We start from the raw sequence: 21,600 nt of genomic DNA, 5'->3' as shown, positions 1-21,600 counted from the left end.
TGATGTTGCCTGTACCTAGGGTTGCCAACTGTCCCATATTAAACATAGAAACATAGAAATTAGGTGCAGGAGTAGGCCATTCGGCCCTTCGAGCCTGCACCGCCATTCAATATGATCATGGCTGATCATCCAACTCAGTATCCCGTACCTGCCTTCTCTCCATACCCCCTGATCCCCTTAGCCACAAGGGCCACATCTAACTCCCGAAGTAGGAAATAGGTAACGTTTCGGCCCGAAACATTACCTATTTCCTTCGCTCCATAGATGCTGCTGAACCCGCTGAATTTCTCCGGCATTTTTGTGTACCTAAGAATCCTTCCGAATCCGAAAGGTCTGAATGACAATAAAGGAATCTAATCTAATCTTTAAACTCTGCTTTGCGGATGTTTGACTGGCTGTGAACCTGGAGTGAGTCTCTTGGAAGGACGTGCCAGGACGCCATTCGAATGAGAAGAACTTTTTTCACGCAGAGAGTGGTGAATCTCTGGAACTCTCTGCCACAGAGGGTAGTTGAGGCCAGTTCATTGGCTATATTTAAGAGGGAGTTAGATGTGGCCCTTGTGGCTAAAGGGATCAGAGGGTATGGAGAGAAGGCAGGTACGGGATACTGAGTTGGATGATCAGCCATGATCATATTGAATGGCGGTGCAGGCTCGAAGGGCCGAATGGCCTCTACTCCTGCACCTAATTTCTATGGTTTCTATGTATCTCTCTCTCGTGACGTCACACTCACCGCCCGCCGACGTCATCGAACCCGAACCGTGCGACGTCACGCAGGGAAGTGACGTGTCCTCCGGAGACGCGGAAAGGCCAAGATGGCGCCGGCGGGGCTGAAGGCGGTGGTCGGGGAAAGTAAGTTGGCGCCGTCCGGCCTGTAGTTTACTGACCGCTGCCGCTGTTGCTGTTGTTGTTGTTGTTGTCCGAGCTCTCCGCGCGGCTTCCTCTGTGGCGAGGGCGGGCAGAGCCGAGCAGCGCCGGGTCCCGGGCCTCGGGGATGTCGGAGCTCCGGCTGGGCCGGGCCGGGCCGGGCGTTGTGTAGGAAGGAACTGCAGCCGAATATAAGACCCAAAGTGCTGGAGTAACTCACTTTGGGACAGGCAGCGTCTCTGGAGAGAAGGGACGGGCGGTGTTTTGGGTCGAGACCCTTCTCCAGACTTGTTGACAAGGGGAGTCCCGCCCCTTCAGCCCCTTCAGTCCGTCAGCTCTCCAGCTCCACTCACCTGTGTGTCTATCAGTGATATTACTACATTCATTTAGCCTCACTGAAATGTAACATGGCTTCACACAACACCTGGAATAAAAGGGAAACAAGCTATTTACTGGTCTAGGTCACACAAAAAAAAGCTGGAGAAACTCAGCGGGTGCAGCAGCGTCTATGGAGCGAAGGAAATAGGCAACGTTTCGGGCCGAAACACTATTTACTGGTCTAGTTTAGTTTAGAGATACAGCATGGAAACATGCCCTGTGGCCCAGCCAGTCCGTGCCCTCCAGCAATCACACTGCATGCACTAGGGACAATTCACAATGTTACCAAGTCAATTAACCTACAGCCCTGTATGCTTTTGGAGTGTAGGAGGAAACCGGAGCACCAGGTCGCGGGGGGACCGTGCAAACTCCGTACAGATAGCACACCCCCCCCAGACAGGATAGAACCTTGGTCTCTGACGCTGTGAGGCAGCAACTCTGTTCCACCGTGCTGCCCATGTTTGGGCTGATTGATGTAGCAGGTCCCAGGCTTTACATAGCTGGCCCATGGCATGCACTCATTGCTACCGCTCCGCTGCTGCTGCTTATATACGTGTTTAGATGCACCGGGCGTTGGGGGTAACAAAAGTGTCTTTTAATTTAAAAAAGGGGAAGGAGTCGGATGGCCCTGTGGTTGCTCCTGATAATATCATATAAACCTATCGGCTCTGAACTCAATGTTTCCTGTTTTGTGAAAGTTGTGAAATGCAGTGCCGTTAAATGACACTGCCTTAAAAAAGCACACACACTGTTCTTTGGGAGGGCGGTGTGAATCACAGTGGAAGAAATAGTTACCTTCCCCCAATGAGCTTTATTCCCAATTAGTTAGTGAAATGTTCATATCGGGGTTCTTCAGTGGAGTTCAGTGCAGTTGGAGGCGCCTCATATCAGTCACCCCTTTGTTCATCAGCTTTAATTTCCATTTGGAAATTTGAGACTAAGATTTCTTAATTAAAATATAACTTGTCTGTCTAAAAATAAACACTGATAAAATTATTTGGGTGCAACCTATGGAAGGGCCGATTGAATTGTTTTGGCTATTACAGTAAAAGTAGAGTTATCCAAAGTTATGAGCATCTTGGACAATACAGCTCACCCCCTCCATGAAACACTGGTCAACCTGAGGAGTACGAAGGTAGATAAAAATGGTGGAGAAACACAGCCGATGTGGCAGCATCCATGCTGCGAAGGAAGTAGGCAACGTTTCGGGCCGAAACCCTTCTTCAGTCTGAAGAAGTTTCGCTGAGTTTCTCCAGAATTTTTATCTACCTTTGATTTTCCAGCATCTGCAGTTCCTTCTTAAACAACCTGAGGAGTACCTTCAGCAACAGACTGCAGTACTGAACACCACAGGAGATCCTTCTTCCCTGTGGCTATCAAACAGTACATCTCCTTTCCCTTCTGTTGTGGGGTAAGATTGGCTCCCCTCCCTTCAGACTTCTGAGTATGTGGTTAATGGAAGGTTCAACATATTGTTGAGGAGAAGCATTCTGAAAATTTGGAGGCAGTAGAAGGGACGCGATGTGTATGTGAGCAGATGAATTGTCAGTGGCATCTGAAAACTGTATTGTCATGTTACTGTAGGGGGGATTGTTGGAATTGCAGATAGATGAGAAATGGGAAGTACATTCACTGATTGTGTGGGATGATATAGTGTCCAAGTGTGGCCAGGTTTTTCTGGGCAGAATAATGATTACGGAATAATGACAGGTTTCAATGCCTATGGTTCAGTTTGTTATAGTTGGTCTTAAACTCCCAATCTCTTGCGGTCTGGTGCAGTACTGTACCCACACAGTGAAAATGGTACTGTAGCTGTAAACAATCTGTTCAATCAGGATAGATTGTAACCAGGTATCCATTAATAATCCCCAAAATGTTCTCCCCTTTGCTATGCTTATGTAGCCTAACTGTCATTATGCTGCCCATTTCTCTCCTCTACTTTGCATTTGGCAACATTAAACCGTTTAATTTCTCAGCTGACCTTCCCTAATTTTGCAAAGTTTCTGCACCCATTCAATTGGTGAATGCCGGTTCCTTTCACAGTCTGCTTATAACCCAACAAGCTATGCTTAACTAGTTGCATCAAATCCAGGGTAATTGGTATCAATAAAAGTTTCATTTTATTTGCTTGTGTTCTTTCCACCACAGATAATACTAACTCACCAACACTGCACTCATTTGATGTTCCTTCCCATGTGATCTATGACTGGATGTTTCACAATGTCCTTTAACATTTTATGCAAAAACATTGCGAGACACTTATACTGTAAAAAGCTTTGAAGTATTGTTGTCATTTGAGATTAATTACACTGAGAGCCATTTTGTGGAACCCTTGAAGCACTGAGCCCCAAGGCGAGATAGTGTTACTGCTGACCCCAGATCTCCTGCGACAGTGCCGATTTTCTATCAGTCCATTCTGCATGCAAAACCTTTCATTGGACAAAGGACTTGCAGTGCAATTGGAGTGCATTGAAATAAGCTTGCCTGTGTTACACAGAAGAATTCCACAATGTGTTGATTGCATCCTGAGTATTCCCAAGAATGAAGGCAAACTGGATCACAGTATTGATACTTCTCATGTTTCATTAATTGACTTCTCAATTGCTTAGTATATCAATATGGCAAAATACCAATGAAACTAAAGTGTTATAATTTCATGTGGGATAGCTGTATCATTCTACTGAATTCACACGGCCCTGGGCTGTCGCCACAAATCGTTCACCCGTCACCAATAATATTTACTCACTCCCTCCCTTAATTTTTCTGGAGCCTTAGACAATCTTATTGAATGCTTTAGCAGTGCGTCGATATCTTGCGTCTGTTTCATTAACATCATTGAAATTTCAGTGGCTACATTGATTTCAATTGGAGGGTAGTTGAAGAGACAATTTGTGGTAAATATCCCACAGATATGCTTTGGATAATTATTTTGTTCTAAAACAACTCTGCATAAGTTGTTCCTGATGTTCCTATAATGTTCCCCATGTTGGGGGAGTCCAGAACCAGGGGTCACAGTTTAAGAATAAGGGGTAGGCCATTTAGGACTGAGATGAGGAAAAACATTTTCACACAGAGTGTTGTGAATCTATGGAATTCTCTGCCACAGAAGGCAGTGGAGGCCGATTCACTGGATGTTTTCAGAGAGAGTTAGATTTAGCTCTTAGGGATAATGGAATCAAGGGATATGGGGAGAAAGCAGGAACGGGATACTGATTTTGGATGATCAGCCATGATCATATTGAATGGCGGTGCTGGCTGGAAGGGCCGAATGGCCTACTCCTGCTCCTATTTCTATGTTTCTATAAGGAAATGGATTTGGCTATCGTGACTGCTGCCTATATACTCAGTGACTCTGAGTTGGTCATTTTGCAATCTCTCCTTTCCCATAACTCTGCTATTAATAAACTAGGAGTGAACTTAATTTTGTTTTGGTTCATTATTGACGTTGTTATGTTCTGTCTTCACAAAGTACGAAACAGTGTACACCATTCTTCTCACCTATAGCAGAACTAGGAAACTTATTTTAGTTAATTTGTTCCTTTTTCTGAAACAACAGTGAATTCCAATTTGAAATTGGTTTCCCTGCTATTTTAAATGAACACTTAAAATGGTCTCTTAAATAAACATCTTGCAACGTCACTTAAAATACTTTGAGTTTGTAATGGTTTTGACAGTTCTTATCACATGACTTTAATTTTAAGAGCTTCCTGGAAATACTTTTAAAGCTCTCGACATTAGTGATATCATTAAGATCTTGGTAGCAATTGTATGAATCTTTCATGAATTGTTGCTGGAAGTGCAAAAAACACTAAGTATGACATTTGTAGTCTTTGAGTGTTTGTGCAGAACGTTTACATGATAGCATTTTGCAGATGTTTGATGTTTCAGTCGTGGCTGATCTATCTTTCCCTCCTAACCCCATTCACCTGTCTTCTCCCCATAACCTCTGACACCTGTACTAATCAAGAATCTATTTATCTCTGCCTTAAAAATATCCATTGACTTGTCCCCGACAGCCTTCTGTGGCAATTCATTCCACAGACTCACCACCTTCTGTCTAAAGAAATTAGACATAGAAACATATAGGTGCAGGAGTAGGCCATTTATTCCTTCGAGCCAGCTCCGCCATTCAGCATGATCATCTAAAATCAGTACCCCATTCCTGCTTTTTCCCTATATTCCCTTGATTCCGTATATCGCTTGATAGCCCAAAGAGCTAAAAAATCCCTTCACATCTCCTTCCTTAAGGAACATGCTTTAATTCTGAGGCTATGTCCTCTGGTCCTAGACTGCTTCAGGAATCAGATAGCAATGGGGGGAGAAGCTGTTCTTGGATCTGGACATAAGTTTCCAAACTCCTGTATTTTCTCTCAAAAGGTAGGGGAGAAAAGGAAAAATCCAAGCGAACAGGCATCGAAAGCAATACTTCTAGCCTTTCTGATACAATGGAGGCTGAAAATGGTCTGGATGTTGAATCTGTGATGGACTGGGCTGTATTTGGAGGGTGGGCGGGGGGGATTAAACTGGAGGCGAGAAAAGATCAGAACAAATCCAGGGCCAGCAACAGGTCAGGAAGGGTGGAGCCAGCTAATATAAACCAGCATCTGCAGTTGCTTCGTATACAAGAATAGGTTGTAGGGCTACTGGGGAATAAGGGGTGGGGGGGGAATAGTGCTGTCAGGATTGCTCTGCTGGGAGCTGGTGTGAAAATAATTGAATAGCGATCTCCATGTATATATGTGAAGTATCTGGAGTTTAAATAAACAGTGAACAAAGCTTTCATTTATTTGGCTGGTCATTTCAAGTCATGAATTGCAAAAGTGTTTTAAAGTGAAACATGAAGGATAAAGAACAACATTGAAAATTGTCTACAAGGTCTCGACCCAAAAACGTCACCCATTCCTTCTCTCCGGAGATGCTGCCGGTCCCTCTGAGTTACTCGAACATTTTGTGTCTATCTTCGGTTTAAACCAACATCTGCAGTTCCTTCCCACACATTGAAGAATGTTTGCTGTTGTGAATCTTTTTGATCCATAGCATGTTTTATAATAAGTAGTTTTGATAAATTGTCAGCAACCTAGAAATATCTGCTATTTATCTTCCATGGGTGCTGTCTGACCTGACCTGTTGGTGTTTCCGGCATTTTCTGTTTTTATTTCAGATTTCCAGCATCAGCAGCATTTCTTATTTTTCAGTAGCCCCTATTTTTTGTTGGTTGAATTCATATTATTTTATGTGAGTAATAGATAGCTGAGGAAGAGGGTGTTGTCAAAATTGTGTGTGTTTGTTTCTGGCAATGTGCATGCTTGGTAAGAACGAACATAGTCTTATGTCTGTGGGTGTGACTATCTTTAATTGGACTATACTGAACTTTACCTGGCACTAAATGTTATTCCTATGATCATGTATCTGTACACTGTAAATGGCTCGATTGTAATCATGTAGTCTTTCTGCTGACTGGTTAGCACGCAACAAAACACTTTTCACTGTACCTCGGGACGTGACAATAAACTAATAGAGCATATTCCAATTTGCTGGAGGTGTCGTAAGTCATATGAGCAGAATTAGGCCTTTCGGCCCATCGAGTCTACTCTGCCATTCAATCATGGCTTGCTCTATCAACCCCATTCTCCTGCCTTCTCCCCATAACAGTTGACACTCTTACTAATCAAAAATCTGTCAATCTCCATCTGAAAAATACCCACAGCCGTCTGTGGCAATTAAATCCACAGATTCACCACCTCTGACTGAAGAATTAAAATCTTTGTCAACTCTTTACATATTTTGCATTTCTCGGGGTGTTGTTTCTTGAACTGCTGCATTACATAGTATCTTGCCCTTTAAATTGGAGACTTTCTGTTGCTTGTGTGTTTTACATGCAGCTATTGATTTCCCTGTTTAAATACCCCAAGGATTTTCCTCTTACTGGGTAATAGATGCTTCAAGTGGTTGAGCAAAGAGCGGTTTGCTGGAAACAATCAGAAATCTGCGCTCTGGACAGTTGTCGTTGCTTCCGCAAAAACAAGAATGTTCAGCATTGTGAGCATTCCTGCTGCTCATTAGCCTCTCCCTGTCACGGTAATTTTTAAAGGGTGTATTGTAAACAAAGGAATGTTTAAAGATCTTGATTGTGATAACTGAGCGATGAGGAATGATAAAGATGCACACATTCGGGTTAGGAAATTAGATAGTGGTGACACCTGGTAGGTATTTTAAAATGAAGGCATTGTTCAGTAGGTCAAGAAGCATGGCAGTGGAGGGATGAATGAAGTTTAGTGCAAGTTAGAACAGGTGCTGGGGACATTTGGTTGTATTTTGGTAAGTCAAATCAGGGCAGGGCTTGTACAGTAATAGAAAATAGTGGGACCCTGGCAATTGTTGTGGGCAGTGAGATGTGTAGAAAAGGACATATAGCGCTGGAGTAACTCAGCAGGTCAGATAGCATCTCTGGGGAACAAGGATAGGTGCGAGATACTCTAACACTTTGTGTCCTGTGTTGTATAAGGGGCCTGTTTCCATGCTGTGTGACCAGTCTCTAATGGAAAGCCTTCTCTATCTTTCAGTCTGAAGAAGAGTTCTGACCTGAAACTTCTATCACCTATTCCTTTCCTCCAGAGATGCTGCCTGACCCACTGAGTTACTCCAACATTTTGTCCATCTTTTGTCACTAATGTAATTTGATCTCCAATTTGAGTATCTTTTCATAGCTATTTGTGACTGGTTTATACTGCAACTAGCAAAAGCCCTTCATCCTCCTCCATGTGTACAAAACAGATTATAATGTGCACAAGCACAATTTTTGTAAAATAATTGGTTTTACTTTTGCTGATTCTGTTAGTTAAAAAATATTTCCTCTTTTAGGCGAATGCTCAGGGCCTGTATCGCAATTTCTTGAGGGTTATTTGCACATTGAAATTTCTGTATTTAGATCTAATTGAGTAGATTTGTAAGGTTTTATAATGTTAAGAATATAACACAGCCCCAACCCTCCATGATTGTTTTGACATTGCCCGTCTCCTCATTGCAAAATTAGAAATGTGCCCATTACTTCAGTTTTTGGCAAACTTAACTGGATCTTTTTTGTTTCTCTCGTAGAAATTTTAACTGGAGTCATCAAGAATTTGAAGAAGGACGGCGAATGGAAGGTTTGTGACTGCAGTTGGAATGGAGAAGGTGTGAACGCTTTGGCGTGGGGGCAGATCATTATGGGCTGCTTTTGGCCATTGGGTTTTTTCATTCATTCATTTACACCACGCCGGTGTAAATATTGTAGAATTTGGAAGTGGGGCAACAAAAGTCTGATATTGGGTTATGGTGGAGTTTAATGACAGTGAGTTAACCAAAATTGATCAATTCAATATTGAGCACAAAAACCTTCAGATTTTGATGTCAATGTAATTTCAGGCCTTTCACTGCATGTAAACACCAGTCTCCTCCTTCCTTCTCAGGATGCTTTGGCTACATTTACACTTTTATTTAAAAAATGTGAAGTTTCAATTTGCGCTTGGTTTTGAATTTGTCTCAACCTTTACTAGGTGCTACTGGTGGATCACCTGAGCATGAGGATCCTGTCTTCCTGCTGCAAGATGTCAGACATAATGGCGGAAGGCATAACCAGTAAGTAGAGCAGAGCTACAATACAACACTTGACCCGACTTCATAACTAAGATGCAGTTCAAGAGCAGGCTGTTGAAGTGCAGTGCATAATCTTGTCAATTGAAAAAGGAACTTTTACAATCATGACTCATTCCACAACTCACTTTGCCCGAACGACATCCCACTGAGAGCGATGGAGGTATTTCCGGCAACAAATTTGTATTTAACTTGGCAAATGCTCATTTTAGATATGAATACATTTTACCTCTAAAATTAACACTGAACATGGAACAGTATCGCACTGGAACAAGCCCTTTGACCCATCATATCCATGTTCAAAATGATGGCAGGTTAATCCGCTCTGCCTGCATGCGATCCAAACCCTCCATTCCCTGTATATTCATGTGCCAATCTAAAAGCCTCTTAAATGCCAACATCGTATCTGTGTCCACCACCATTCCTGGCACGTGTGTGTGTCTCTCTCCGTATGCGTCTCCGTCTCCATCTCCTCGTCCTCCCCCGCCCGGCCCGCCCCTGTGCCCCTCTCACCTTAAAGCTGTGCCCTCTCGTTTGCCACATTTCCATCCAGTGGGAACATGATTGTGACTGTCTACCATATCTATGCCAAAAAGCAGTTGTATATACTGTTATCAGGTCTCGCTCCGCATCCAACACCAGAGAGAGCAATCTTGTGTTTATGCAGCAGTTACTATTAATCTATAAAACATCATTACAAACTTCCCATTTATTTGTTGTTAATTTGATTCCTAGTTTTGCATCTTATACCAAATTGCCATGGTTATCCCTGCAGAAAACACACTTATTGAACTATTGCTTCTGGCTATAATTTAATAAAGTAAATTGAGTCACAATGTAAAAGTCAAAACAGGCTGATTACATACTTCAATGTTGCACAACATTTTAAAAAGGAGCAGAGTGATGGACGTATTTATACTGTTCACAACAGTTTTAAATTTAGGATGCTGCAGGAGTGTCAATTTTTTTTCAAAGTTACAATTAATGTTGATATTTTCCCTCAATAAAGTTGGTGCATGATTTCTGCCAGGAAGTGGTGGAGGCAGGTTCGTTGGTATCATTTAAAAATAAATTGGATAGGCATATGGATGAGAAGGGAATGGAGGGTTATGGTATGAGTGCAGGCAGGTGGGACTAAGGGAAAATAATTGCTCGGCACGGACTTGTAGGGCCGAGATGGCCTGTTTCCGTGCTGTAATTGTTATATGGTTATTATATGGTTATAAGTCAATCAGTATTCCTTTATACTGCTGTGAAATATTAACATCACAATTCATTTCTAATCAGCAAACATTTGCTCCCTAGCTATTATGTAATAAAATACATTAATATGGAAGATAACAATAATAATGCTAACAATAATATGGAAGATAGACGCAAAATGCTGGAGTAACTCAGCAGGACAGGCAGCATCTCTGGAGAGAGGAGATGGGTGACACTAGGGGGTCAAGACCCTTCTTCAGACTTCCCTCTTGTACATTTCATCTGCTCCACTAACAATAATATAGAATGTATTTAGCATTTTAGTAGTTTCCTGCACAGAAGTTGGAGCATGTCGTGATTCTTAGAACTGTTACTTCATTTGATCCCTTTTTTTATTCCAGTTGTCGAAGATATCAATAAACGGAGGGAACCAATTCCAAGTTTGGAAGCTATTTACTTGATCACGCCATCAGAAAAGGCATGTGCTGAGTGCAGGCTGCAAGTATAAACACTCTGTATTACCACACATACCATTGTGGTTATTTCAGTGTGCTCTGTGTACAATAGAGCTCTGCAATTTATATGCTCTTATATTTGCCTAAAAAAGAACCTCCACTCCCTAGAACAAAAGTCACAGTGCTCTCCTCGAGAGGGCATTCAATAGGTTTCATTTGTACTGTAATTACATAGTTAAATCCAGGAAATTCTGTTTGTATTGGATAGAGAAATCCACTGCATCACATTGCTGCTGATAAGTGCGTACGTGCAGTAGTCACTTGAGCTAGTTAAAGTGGGTAAGTTAGTGCTCAAAGCACTTCACAGGTGTGATTATCAAGCATGTGGAACTCCTAACCAGTCTACGTAGCTGACAAAGTTATAAGGTGTGCCGACTCCTCCCTTGTTCACTATCCCTCTCCCCAGCAGTTCCCCCACGCCGGATCCCCATTGTCCAATCTTTCTCCCCCTCCCTTCACCTCCCCTCCCTCCCCATTGTCCCTTGTTCTTTGCCCTCCCTCACGCGGCCCCTCCACTCCGGGTGGGGCACGCTCTTCCCCTCCCCCCCCCCCCGTATACCTGCATACACACACACACCCACACATGTACACACAGAAATTCTGTGGTGCAAATGGTTCATTTTGCAACATCCTGGCACATGACACATAGCGGGGAAAAGTATTATGAAATATCTGAATTCATTGAGGGCTGAATGAGAGATGAGGTGCTGTTCCACAAACCGACACTGGGTTTCATTGGAACGCTGTGGGAAATCAAAAGTCGACGGGTGTGGGAATGGTTTGGAGAATTAAAGTGGCAAAGTGACAAGTGATTGGGGTTCCTTCTCTGCCAAAGAGAGAAGGCACATCGCGAGCACCGAATGCTGCTCTGTAGATTGGGTGAGATACAAATGAATTGCTGCTCCATCAGAGGGAATGTTGAAGGTGTTCAGCCTGAAACTTTACCTCTTTCTCTTTCAACATTCACTTCCTCACCTGAGAGTGTCTCCAGCAATTTCCCCTTTTTTCAGATTTTCAGAATCTGCAGTTTAATTTTTTGTTAATTATGTAGATTTTTTTTTAAATGGTACTGCCACAGTTCCAGATTAATTGTTTTTGTGTGAAAATAATTTTGGGCGGTGGGGGGGGGGGGTATAGACAATCGTCAAGTAGAACTATCAGCGACACCCTCATGAATGACCAGATATCCAATTTGAACTTGATTTTGATTTTTCTTTTGTCTTCATAGTGTAGTTTAGAGTTACAGCGCCCTTCAGCCAACGGGGACCGCGCCGACCAGCGATCCCCCACACATTAACACTATCCTACACACACTATGGACAATTTACACTTATACCAAGCCAATTAACCGACAAACACCGCGGTACATCTTTGGAATGTGGGAGGAAATGAAAGATCTCGGAAAAAACCCTCGCGATCATGGGGAGAACGTACAAACTCCATACAGACAGATCCCATAGTCGGGAACGGACCTGGGTCTCCAGCGCTGTAAGGGCAGCAACTCTACCGTTCCGCAACTGTGCCACTCTTCTGGCGCCTCATTTTTTCCCCTACATTTAAATGCAATTTCTTGTTGTAAATCAGTTGTTCAACTTTAGGTTACGTCTGAAAGACAGGTTGGGCAGGGATTAGCAAATTTGTTTTTCTGCCTGGTCGTTGCTGGATGTGGTGCACTTGAATGCCAAAAGCCATTTATATTATTAGATTTAGTAAGCAATATAATCAGCTTCAACATGTTTGTAATGCTAAATTATTCTTGGGGTATTGAGGGTGATGAATTCTTCTCTACAGAAGATGTGAAATAATTATCAGGTGAAAAATAGGCAAGATTAAATATTACAATGGACATTCAAAGTACACCGAGCTGTAAGGTTTGAGAAATGAAATTCTACTTTCAGCTGAATAACTGATTGCTGTATTTGATCAGTTGGTGCCTTCACTGTATCATTGTTTAATAATAATAATAATTTTATTTATAGAGCACTTTAAAAACAAACATAGCTGCAACAAAGTGCTGTACATCACTAATCATTGACAAAAAAGTTAATACACACCAAAAATAACAATCAAAAGAAATAGTAGGAAAAGACATGTAAAATAAAGAAACATCAAAAACACCACAAACAGAAGCAAAGCCTCAGGCACGGTCAAAAGCCAGGGAGTACAAATGTGTTTTAACACTGGATTTGAAGATGAACAGTGAGGGGGCCTGTCTGATGTGCAATGGCAGGGTGTTCCAGAGTGCCGGAGCAGCAACAGAGAAGACTATATCCCCTCTGAGCCTCCGACTAGACCTCGGTACCTCCAGGAGCAGCTGACCAGTTTGGACCCTTCAGCTGCATTACATGGAATATTTTCAGCAGTGGATTTATGTGGTCTGCTTACACATTTAGCTATCCTGTGAAAGACACAAACTGCTGGAGTAACTCTGTTGGCCAGGCAGTACCCTGGAGAATATGGACAGGATGTGCAACATTTCAGGTCGGGACCTTTTTTCAGACCCGACCCTAAGCATCCCTATCCATGTTCTCCAATGATGCTGCCTGACCTCCTGAGTTACACCAGCATTTTCTATCTTTGGTATAATCTATAATTTATTATCTATCTTACTACATCATTGAAACTTTAATACTTGGCACTTGCGGGTAGAATACAATAAACAAATATCTCCCTTTAGTTAGTGGTTGGTTAGTTTATTGCCACGTTATATGTGAGTATCCAATATAATTTGATCTGTGTTACCCAATCTATCTGTCCACTAGTTCTTGAACGAATGACAAACATTCTGTTCTGTACAGAACCTATCAATGTAAGAATGTTGCCACTTTTTGTTGCTTAAATAAATTGGGTTGTACCAAATCACAGTGCAAATTGTATGCACTTTGGAGGAACTGTCCTTGAAGGCTTTTAAATTGGTTTTGTATTCTGATTATTGCAGATTAATGATTGTGAATGTAGGCAACAAAAATATGTGCTTGTTTTGCTCGGCTTTTTGTTGCACTGTGTACAGCAATCTTGTTTTATGATCCTGATTCTGGGAGCTGATAACACGAGTGCAGGGATTAATAGTAACCTGCTAGATAAGTTTGTTTTTCTACACTGGTATGGTCGCATTCTTTGGTGGGTCTTTTGATTGAACTTAACATAAATCTCCTTCTTCTGGGTTCAATGGCTCCTTTAAAACAAAAGCTTTAAAAAAAACCTTGGTACACATGACAACAAACTAAACTGAAACTGAGTTAGTATTGTAAAAGGAAAGATGGGTTATGATAAATTGGGTCTCAATGGTGTTCTGATGAAAGATGTACACCGACTGAGGTAATCAGGAAAACCTGTGGATTTAGACAATAATATGGCGGATATCTTGTGCAGCCCTATATGATTAGAATGTTCAATCTTTGCAATGCCAGCCAAGTGCCTTAACTAAACTAAAGTGCCCCAATGACTCATAGAAACATAGAAATTAGGTGCAGGAGTAGGCCATTCGGCCCTTCGAGCCTACACCGCCATTCAATATGATCATGGCTGATCATCCAACTCAGTATCCCGTAGCCATGACTCGTAGCCATTCTCAGTACAACATGAGCAAAGTTTGCATCTGTCTTTTTGTCCTGAATTCTATTATTTCCTCCTTTTAGTCCGTGCGGGCCCTGATTAATGACTTCAAAGACACACCAACGTTTATGTACAAAGCAGCTCACGTATTCTTCACTGACAGTGAGTATTAAAGTTTTCTTGATTGTGTTGCACAAGCTCATCTGAACTAAAACTAATTTAAATATGCAAGTGGCAATTCTCAATACTTTGTAATATTGATTCTGGAATGTGGCTACCTGTGCAAATGTTTTTAATACAATATGCTTGTCCTTTTATGTTTGGTGGAAGAAGGACATGTATTTCTAATGCTAATATGGTTTTTAGATCATTGAAACTATATATCATCTTTGAGAGAATGGAATAGTTATTACATATGCAGTTGAGGCAGAGCCCAATATAATTTTTCATGGGATTGGAGTATTAGGATCACAACATGTGGAAGGCCAGGAAAATAATATATCTCTGGAGTTGATGTGTTTCTACTTCAGAAAACAGATGGCCTGATATTTCTAAACTTAATTAAAATGTGCTTGTTATACATTTTAATAAAGACATGCAGAAATATTGTATTCAGTGCAGTCCTGTTTTAAGTGCTGACATTGTCCTTTTATGTAGGACCTACATAGCCCAAGTTGCTCTTTTCCAATGAGTTAATGCAAGTTCATAAGTTGTAGACAAGAGACAAGACATTTATTGTCACATGTACCAATTGGTACAGTGAAAATTGTGGGCACCATACAGCCATACGAATAAAAAAGAGCACAGAACACAATAGTCTCTAACATAGACATCCCCACACAGCAGAATCAAAGTTTCCTACTGTGAGGGAAGGCACCAAAGGAGCAGAATTAGGCCATTCGGTCCATCAAGTCTACTGCACCATTCAGTCATGGCTGATCTATCTTTCCCTCTCGACTCCCAATCAGGAGGGGACTGAGCAAGAGGGATAGGAAGGATCACGGTATGTCAAGATGGGTTCGTGGACAGCAGCAGGTAAAACAATGGCTCAGCCGGGACAATCCTGTGTGTGGATTTCAGAAAGGAAACGGAGTGGGCAGTGCGGGGTACTTTTTGAGTACTGGACTTGCTGTTATTCTGTTGCATCTTTGCACCAATAGATGTAATCTACCTGAAATATTAGGATAAGCATTAATCGGAATATTTGTTTTTGTATTTCATTGATAATTCCATCTCGCAGCCTGCCCCGAGTCCTTGTTTACTGAGCTTGGAAAATCACGATGTACAAAAGTAATCAAGACTCTCAAAGAAATACATGCATCTTTTCTTCCTCTTGAATCCCAAGTGAGTAACTGCAGTAAGCATACCTGAATCAGTATTGATTTGTGTACTATTTCTGATGCTGCAGGATGTGTGGATGAAAGATAGTCACATTCTCCACTAATGTCTCTTCATTTTGAGTTAAATTGAAATATATTTCACACTGATGACCTGCCTTTTGTGTTTTTTTCTACAACAAAGTTAAAAGTGACGCCTTGTAGTGATTAACAAATTAGCAATGTTCATTCAGACAACTGCAGCATTTAAATTTTTTTAATGCGATTTGACTTCATAACGTTATTACAGTTGTTATTTTCTTGTTTCTATCCCAATCAAACACTTTAATGTATCTGTAAATGCATTGTGCAGCCAAAACGATAGCGTTCTGCAGTATTTTGGTTGTGAGTAATTCATTTTGGGGACCTATCACAAAGCAGCAGTACGGATTTCATTTCATCAGCACAAGTTTTGTTTAGTTTAGAGATGTAGCGCGGAAACAGGCCCTTTGGCCCACCGAGTCCGCGCCGACCAGCGATCCCCGCACATTAACACTATCCTACACACTCTAGGGACAATTGTATTTGTTTTGTTTTTTTAAATGCAGTACTAAACTAAACTTCTGAAATGAATTATCCTGGATATACTACAGAATATTTTTGCGTTCCATTTAAAAAAATATTGCAATGTCAACAGTACACTTTCATTTTTTGTTAAAAGGTCTCCGCATTAATTCTCTTGACTGATCCATGTTCTGTGTGTGTAATCTCCAAAAGGTGTACTCGCTCGATTCAATGGAATCATTTCATCACCTCTTCAACTCTCACGCGGCAAATAGCAACAGCACCTTGCTGGAGAGTATGGCTGAACAGATAGCAACATTGTGTGAGACTCTGAAGGAATATCCAGCTGTGAGATATAGAAAGTAAGCATGTTCAGAAATCTCATTGCCATCGATGTTTGCTTTCTGCCAAGTCAGGTGCCATGGCCCACTATATTGAGGTACAAAGGCCCATGCAATTCTTTCTTCAGATTCTAATTTTGACCCGAAACGTCATCCATTCCTTCTCTCCAGAAATTCTGCCTGTCCCGCTGAGTTACTCCAGCATTTTATGCCCATCTTTGGTGTAAACCAGCATCTACAGTTCCTTCCAACATATATTGGCTTTTAGTTCTAATCCTGAGATTTGATAGTATTGCTTCCTCCTGGTCTACAGTTGTTAGCTGTGCTATCAAAAGCATTATTTTCTGCTAAGCACCTGATCTCTTCAAGTGCTCCTTAAACTCAGAGTAAACAATGAGTAGGAAGGAACCACCCAAGTCACACTCTCTCTCTATCCCATCCCCACCAAAGTCGCACCAGCTTCTCGTTTTCACCCAACAAACAGCTAGCAATAGCCTGTTTCCTTTATCATCGTTGCATGTTTGCATATCTTTCATTCATTGTTCTTTATCTTCCAACATGATCGACTACATCTCTTGTTGCCCTTTCCTGTGACTTTCAGTCTGAAGAAGGGTCTTGACTCAAAACGTCACCCATTCCTTCTCTCCAGAGATGCTGCCTGTCCCGCTGAGTTACTCCAGCATTTTGTGTCCACTGAGTAATATAGTGTTTTTGATTGTTTTGTTTTACAAACTTCCAGTGCCTAAGTAAATGTTAACAGATAATTGGAGCAGTTAGTCTTTTGAGAAAAATAATTCCTAGGTTCTAAACCTTGGAAGAATTTGCCATTGTGTAATATAAAATAAGCAAATAAATTAATGGGATTAATTAGACACAGCATTAAGATAGACACAAAATGCTGGAGTAATATCCAGAGATGCTGCCTGTCCTGCTGAGTAACTCCAGCATTTTGTGTCTATCTTCAGTGTAAATCAGCATCTGCAGTTTCGTCCTACATAGAATGGGGTTTAGTGGAGCATTAGTGAAGATTAGGTGGTTGATAGCATGGACCCCGTGGGCTGATCGGCCTGTTTTCATGCTGAATGACTTTGAGACGAAAATGATTGAAATAGAGAAGTTGAGAGCATGGGTGCATCAAATGAGGAGCAATGCTTGTTTTAAAGGCTGAAAGCATCATATTTAAGCTGCTTTTACTTGTTGACTGTTCACTGACCACAACTAGAATTCAGCAGTGATGTTTGTATGAGTAGTGTATCACTGTTTTGATTCCTGCAGCTAAAGCATTGTGTGATGAAGCATCCTGTAGCCTTCTTGATTTCCCCTCTTTGACAAACTATAATGTTTGGACGTAATGTTATCCCCTCTTGCCCTCAGCCACTCTGTTTTTTAAAACTTGCAGCAAGCTAATTGCTTGAGTTATGATTTGTTTTTTTAATTTGTTTCTTTAGGGGCCCAGATATGAATGCAGCCCTGGCAAATCTAATTCACGATAAACTGAATGCATACAAAGCTGATAATCCCAGCATGGGGGAAGTAAGTAATATCACTTATTTATTCCTCTGATTATCCATTCTGTCATCTTTATTTATACTCTCTGCCATCTCTATGATAGAGAGCCAACAGTGTTTAAAAACAGACGTGCTGTTTGGAAAGTATTTTCGATGCTATTTTATGGATGCTACTTGAAGCATTTCAGTGGTCCTAATGCCTCATTACTGATATAGGCTGAGAAACAAGGTTGATAAAATAGCACCTCTCTGGGAATTCTTTATAACCTTATTAGCGCAGCTTGCTCAGATACCATTTGGTGCACAGTGCGTGCTGAAGCACCACTCTAAAGCTATTAGCTTACAATGTCATAACAAATCTCCGTGCATTTGAATTCTGTTTCTAAACCTAAAACTGTTGTCACGTCTACAGTTTCAGCAGATGCTCGGAGTCTGAGTTTTCCCTTGTGTTTATAATTGTAGGCCATTGTTATTTTTCAATTACATCAAACAGTGTTTTAATGCAGACTGAACCTGCGATTACTGGAGAACTTCATTGTGACCCAGGATATTGAAACTGCAACTTCTGATGTAGTAGCATTAAATGTTGGCTTACTCTTATTCATCGGTGTATCCAACGCCTTTTGACATTTGACATGGAATAACCGACTGGAATTGATGAAGCAATTCCTAAAAGTTATCCAGCAGAGTGACGTGTGGATGGTGGGAGCCTGAGGTCGGGGCTCATTCATCAAAGTCTATATCTTCCATTTCCCTATATACAAAATTACCACTTTAAAAGGTCTCCATCCTTGTTTCTTTCTCTTCTGCTGCCTTTTCTGTCCATTTCCCTGTGTCCAGTGAGCAAAGACCAAGGAGAGGAAAGTTGTCAAGACTGCTTGCCAATGTGCACTATCCGGAATTGTGCGCGATGAGGTGGTGCAGTGGCTACGTTAGAAGATTGGGAACTTGGAGACCCAAGTTTAAAACCCACCACAATTGTTAATCTGAAATTGTCAGCAGGACATCGTGTCTTTGCTAATGGTGTCCACAACACCCTTGGATTGGTGTTTTTAAAAACTCAAAAGTTTGCTGTTGCCCTTTTTGGAGGAAAGCTACCTTGCTTGCCTCTTGTGTGTCCCGAAATATGTTGTCTTTCCATTGACTGGTTAGCACACAACAAAAGAATTTTGCTGTACCTCGGTACACGTAACAATAAACCAAACTTCCTGTCAGGAGCAGGAACAGGATGGATAGTAATTACCTGAATTCCCACTGATGTGTGGCAACATAGTGGCGCAGCTGGTAGAACTGTTGCTTCACAGTGCCAGAGACCCAGTTCTATCATGACCTCTGGCATTACGTATGTGGAGTTTGCACGTTCTCCCTATGGCCGTGTGAATTCTTCACACATACCAAAGGCTTGAGGATTTGGAGGTTGTGTAGGATAGAACTGCAGGTGCTGGTTTAAATCGAAGATAGACACAAAATGCTGGAGTAACTCAGCGGATCAGGCAGCCTCTCTGGAGAGAAGGAAACGTCAACCATTCCTTCTTGGATTTGGAGATTAATTGGCCCCTGTAAATTGTCCTTAATGTGAACGAGTGATTGATCGGTGTTGGCCGAAGGGCCAGTTTACATGCTGTATCAGTCAGCATGATTCAATGATGTTCATTTTCAGGATGGGAACAACTAAAATGTGTCTTGAAATATAATGACCACCCACTGATATTCAGACATGATGTTCCCTATGATTCAGGAGTCTCTCAGCACTTGCCTGTCAAAGCAATCTAATAGCAAGCAGTGTTTGCCAAAATCATCACCTGGGATACATCTCCCAACCAGTTATTTTCCACACTGGAGTAGATGGGAGTATTTTGGGTTTATTTTGATTTAGCTGTTATCAGAAAATGTATTTTCCCAAATATTATTTTCCATTGCCAGTTTCTTAAAGTGACAATAATTTGTTTAATTGATAATTATTCTGAATTTGAAATGTTCTCGGAGATGGGGTTTAAGTATTCCATTATTTCTGTGTACCTTCTCTGTTCATTACCGAATTTAATATAGTGGAAAAATTGTCTATAATGTAATCAAAGTAAAGACATTAACCCGACAGGAGCAGCTGGTTCGATTTGCAACACAGCATCAATTATCTAGATTGTTTAAAGAGCACTTAACCAACAGTAGGCTAGGCTTCTGGCTGAACACCAGTCGGCTTGCAATCAGCATTGTTTTTGTTTTAAATTGAACTAAATTTCAATGCGGCCAAGATACTAATGTATCATTGAGGTGGGGCTGATGCTGAGCTCTATGGATGGTCTCTGGAGTGTAGAGGGTAGAGGGGTCAGCTTGTGTATCAGCATTATGTTTCTTACTTCTTACTCTCTCAAACTCTATTCTTTCTCATTCCTTCTGGCCCACCCTTCCTTGTCCTTTCCAGTTTCCTCTGTTTTTTCTTCCAGAATGCGAACAATTACTCCATTTCAGCTAAGGGTAAATAACTGTGCTTTTATCTGTTTACTGTGTGTCTTTTTGCAGACCATACAAAGCCAATTCTTTATAATAGCTGTCTGCCTGCTGTGCTATTATGAAATCATAGACTGTAGATTTATGGCAAACTAAATCAGACTGTGGAAGGGGAACCTGTGTGCTAGGAGACTACATTCCACAAGACACTGCAAGGAAATGCAATTTGGAGATTGGAAGGTTGCAGTTATCTAAATGTGCTGTGCTACTTTCCAATCTTCAAATTGTGCTACGTAAATTTCGTTTTGCTACTTTCTTTATCCAGTTTGAAAGATGTTTGTGACTTGGATGAGTAATGAAAGACATCTATCTGATGGAAGGGAGGTGAGATAAACTTAGTGCTGTTGCAAAGGCAAGTTGCATTCCAATACACACTTAGTGTAGATGTAGGCTTTGAATTACAAGCAAGAACTTACATTTAGAACCTATCACTTCCGCAGGAGCTCTAAGTATCGTTTTCCACGTTCAGAAATGCTTTGAAAGATATTTGGTCCCACAAGCCATTGAATGCTAAATCACTTGTGAACATGCAGTGGTATTGGTGGTTTAGGAATAAACGTTGTTCATGACATGAGGGGAATGTTGCATTTGTCAAATAGTAGAAGCATTGGATCCATTGCACGAATGGAGAAAGGTCATGAGGTAGAAATTATTCTCTGTCGCACAGTAATGAGACGATTTGGGGTATTTATAGATGAATTTTTGAAAAATTGCCAAGCTAACAGCTACGAACAATTGGTACAGAATAGGGTATTAGCATTTAGGAAACCATTACAGGTGATTCCCAGGCTTTGATGAGATGGATGAGAATGGAATGATGCAGTTGTAGTCCCGTCCAGTTGGGCCGTGGGAGAATGTGACCATGTCAATGGTTGGGAGCGGTCAGGGAGAGCGGGGAAGGACACAGTCACATTGGTTCCCACTTCTGGTTTTGGCAAAGAGCCACAAGACTTGATTTGAAGGGATTTAAATTCGTTCTAGTTATGAAGGATGTTGTTAAAACAAATTGACCTGCAAGAGTAGATGGAAATGGGAAGATAAATACCATTCACATTTATAATAATTGATGTCTATTCCTACTCGGTCCTAAATGCCTCCCTTCCCATCACTACCCTGGGATTAGATGAGTCTGGCTGTCAGTTTGGGAGGTAGATTTGTAAACATAGAGTTTACTAACTCAGCTGTAATATTTACCTCCACAGATCTCCTAAAT

General features: G+C 41.4%; 1 protein-coding gene across 3 annotated transcripts in view; it reads left to right on the top strand.

The window, feature by feature from the left end:
• The first annotated feature begins 771 nt into the window (after positions 1–771).
• Positions 772–21,600, top strand: part of stxbp2 (syntaxin binding protein 2) — a 65,636-nt gene continuing 44,807 nt past the window's right edge. For all 3 annotated transcript variants that reach the window (XM_055663943.1, XM_055663945.1, XM_055663944.1), the window contains exons 1-8: positions 772–852; positions 8,341–8,390; positions 8,781–8,862; positions 10,482–10,558; positions 14,234–14,312; positions 15,391–15,494; positions 16,244–16,392; positions 17,820–17,904. In XM_055663943.1, the coding sequence (XP_055519918.1) occupies positions 816–852; positions 8,341–8,390; positions 8,781–8,862; positions 10,482–10,558; positions 14,234–14,312; positions 15,391–15,494; positions 16,244–16,392; positions 17,820–17,904 (663 nt within the window). In that variant the 5' untranslated portion in view covers positions 772–815. The remainder of the gene's footprint in view (positions 853–8,340; positions 8,391–8,780; positions 8,863–10,481; positions 10,559–14,233; positions 14,313–15,390; positions 15,495–16,243; positions 16,393–17,819; positions 17,905–21,600) is intronic.

Source organism: Leucoraja erinacea, chromosome 39 (genome assembly GCF_028641065.1).
Source record: "Leucoraja erinacea ecotype New England chromosome 39, Leri_hhj_1, whole genome shotgun sequence".
NCBI classification, from domain to species: Eukaryota; Metazoa; Chordata; class Chondrichthyes; order Rajiformes; family Rajidae; genus Leucoraja; species Leucoraja erinaceus.
The sequence above is the reverse complement of the archived record's forward strand: the minus strand, read 5'-3'. Positions and strand labels throughout refer to the sequence as shown.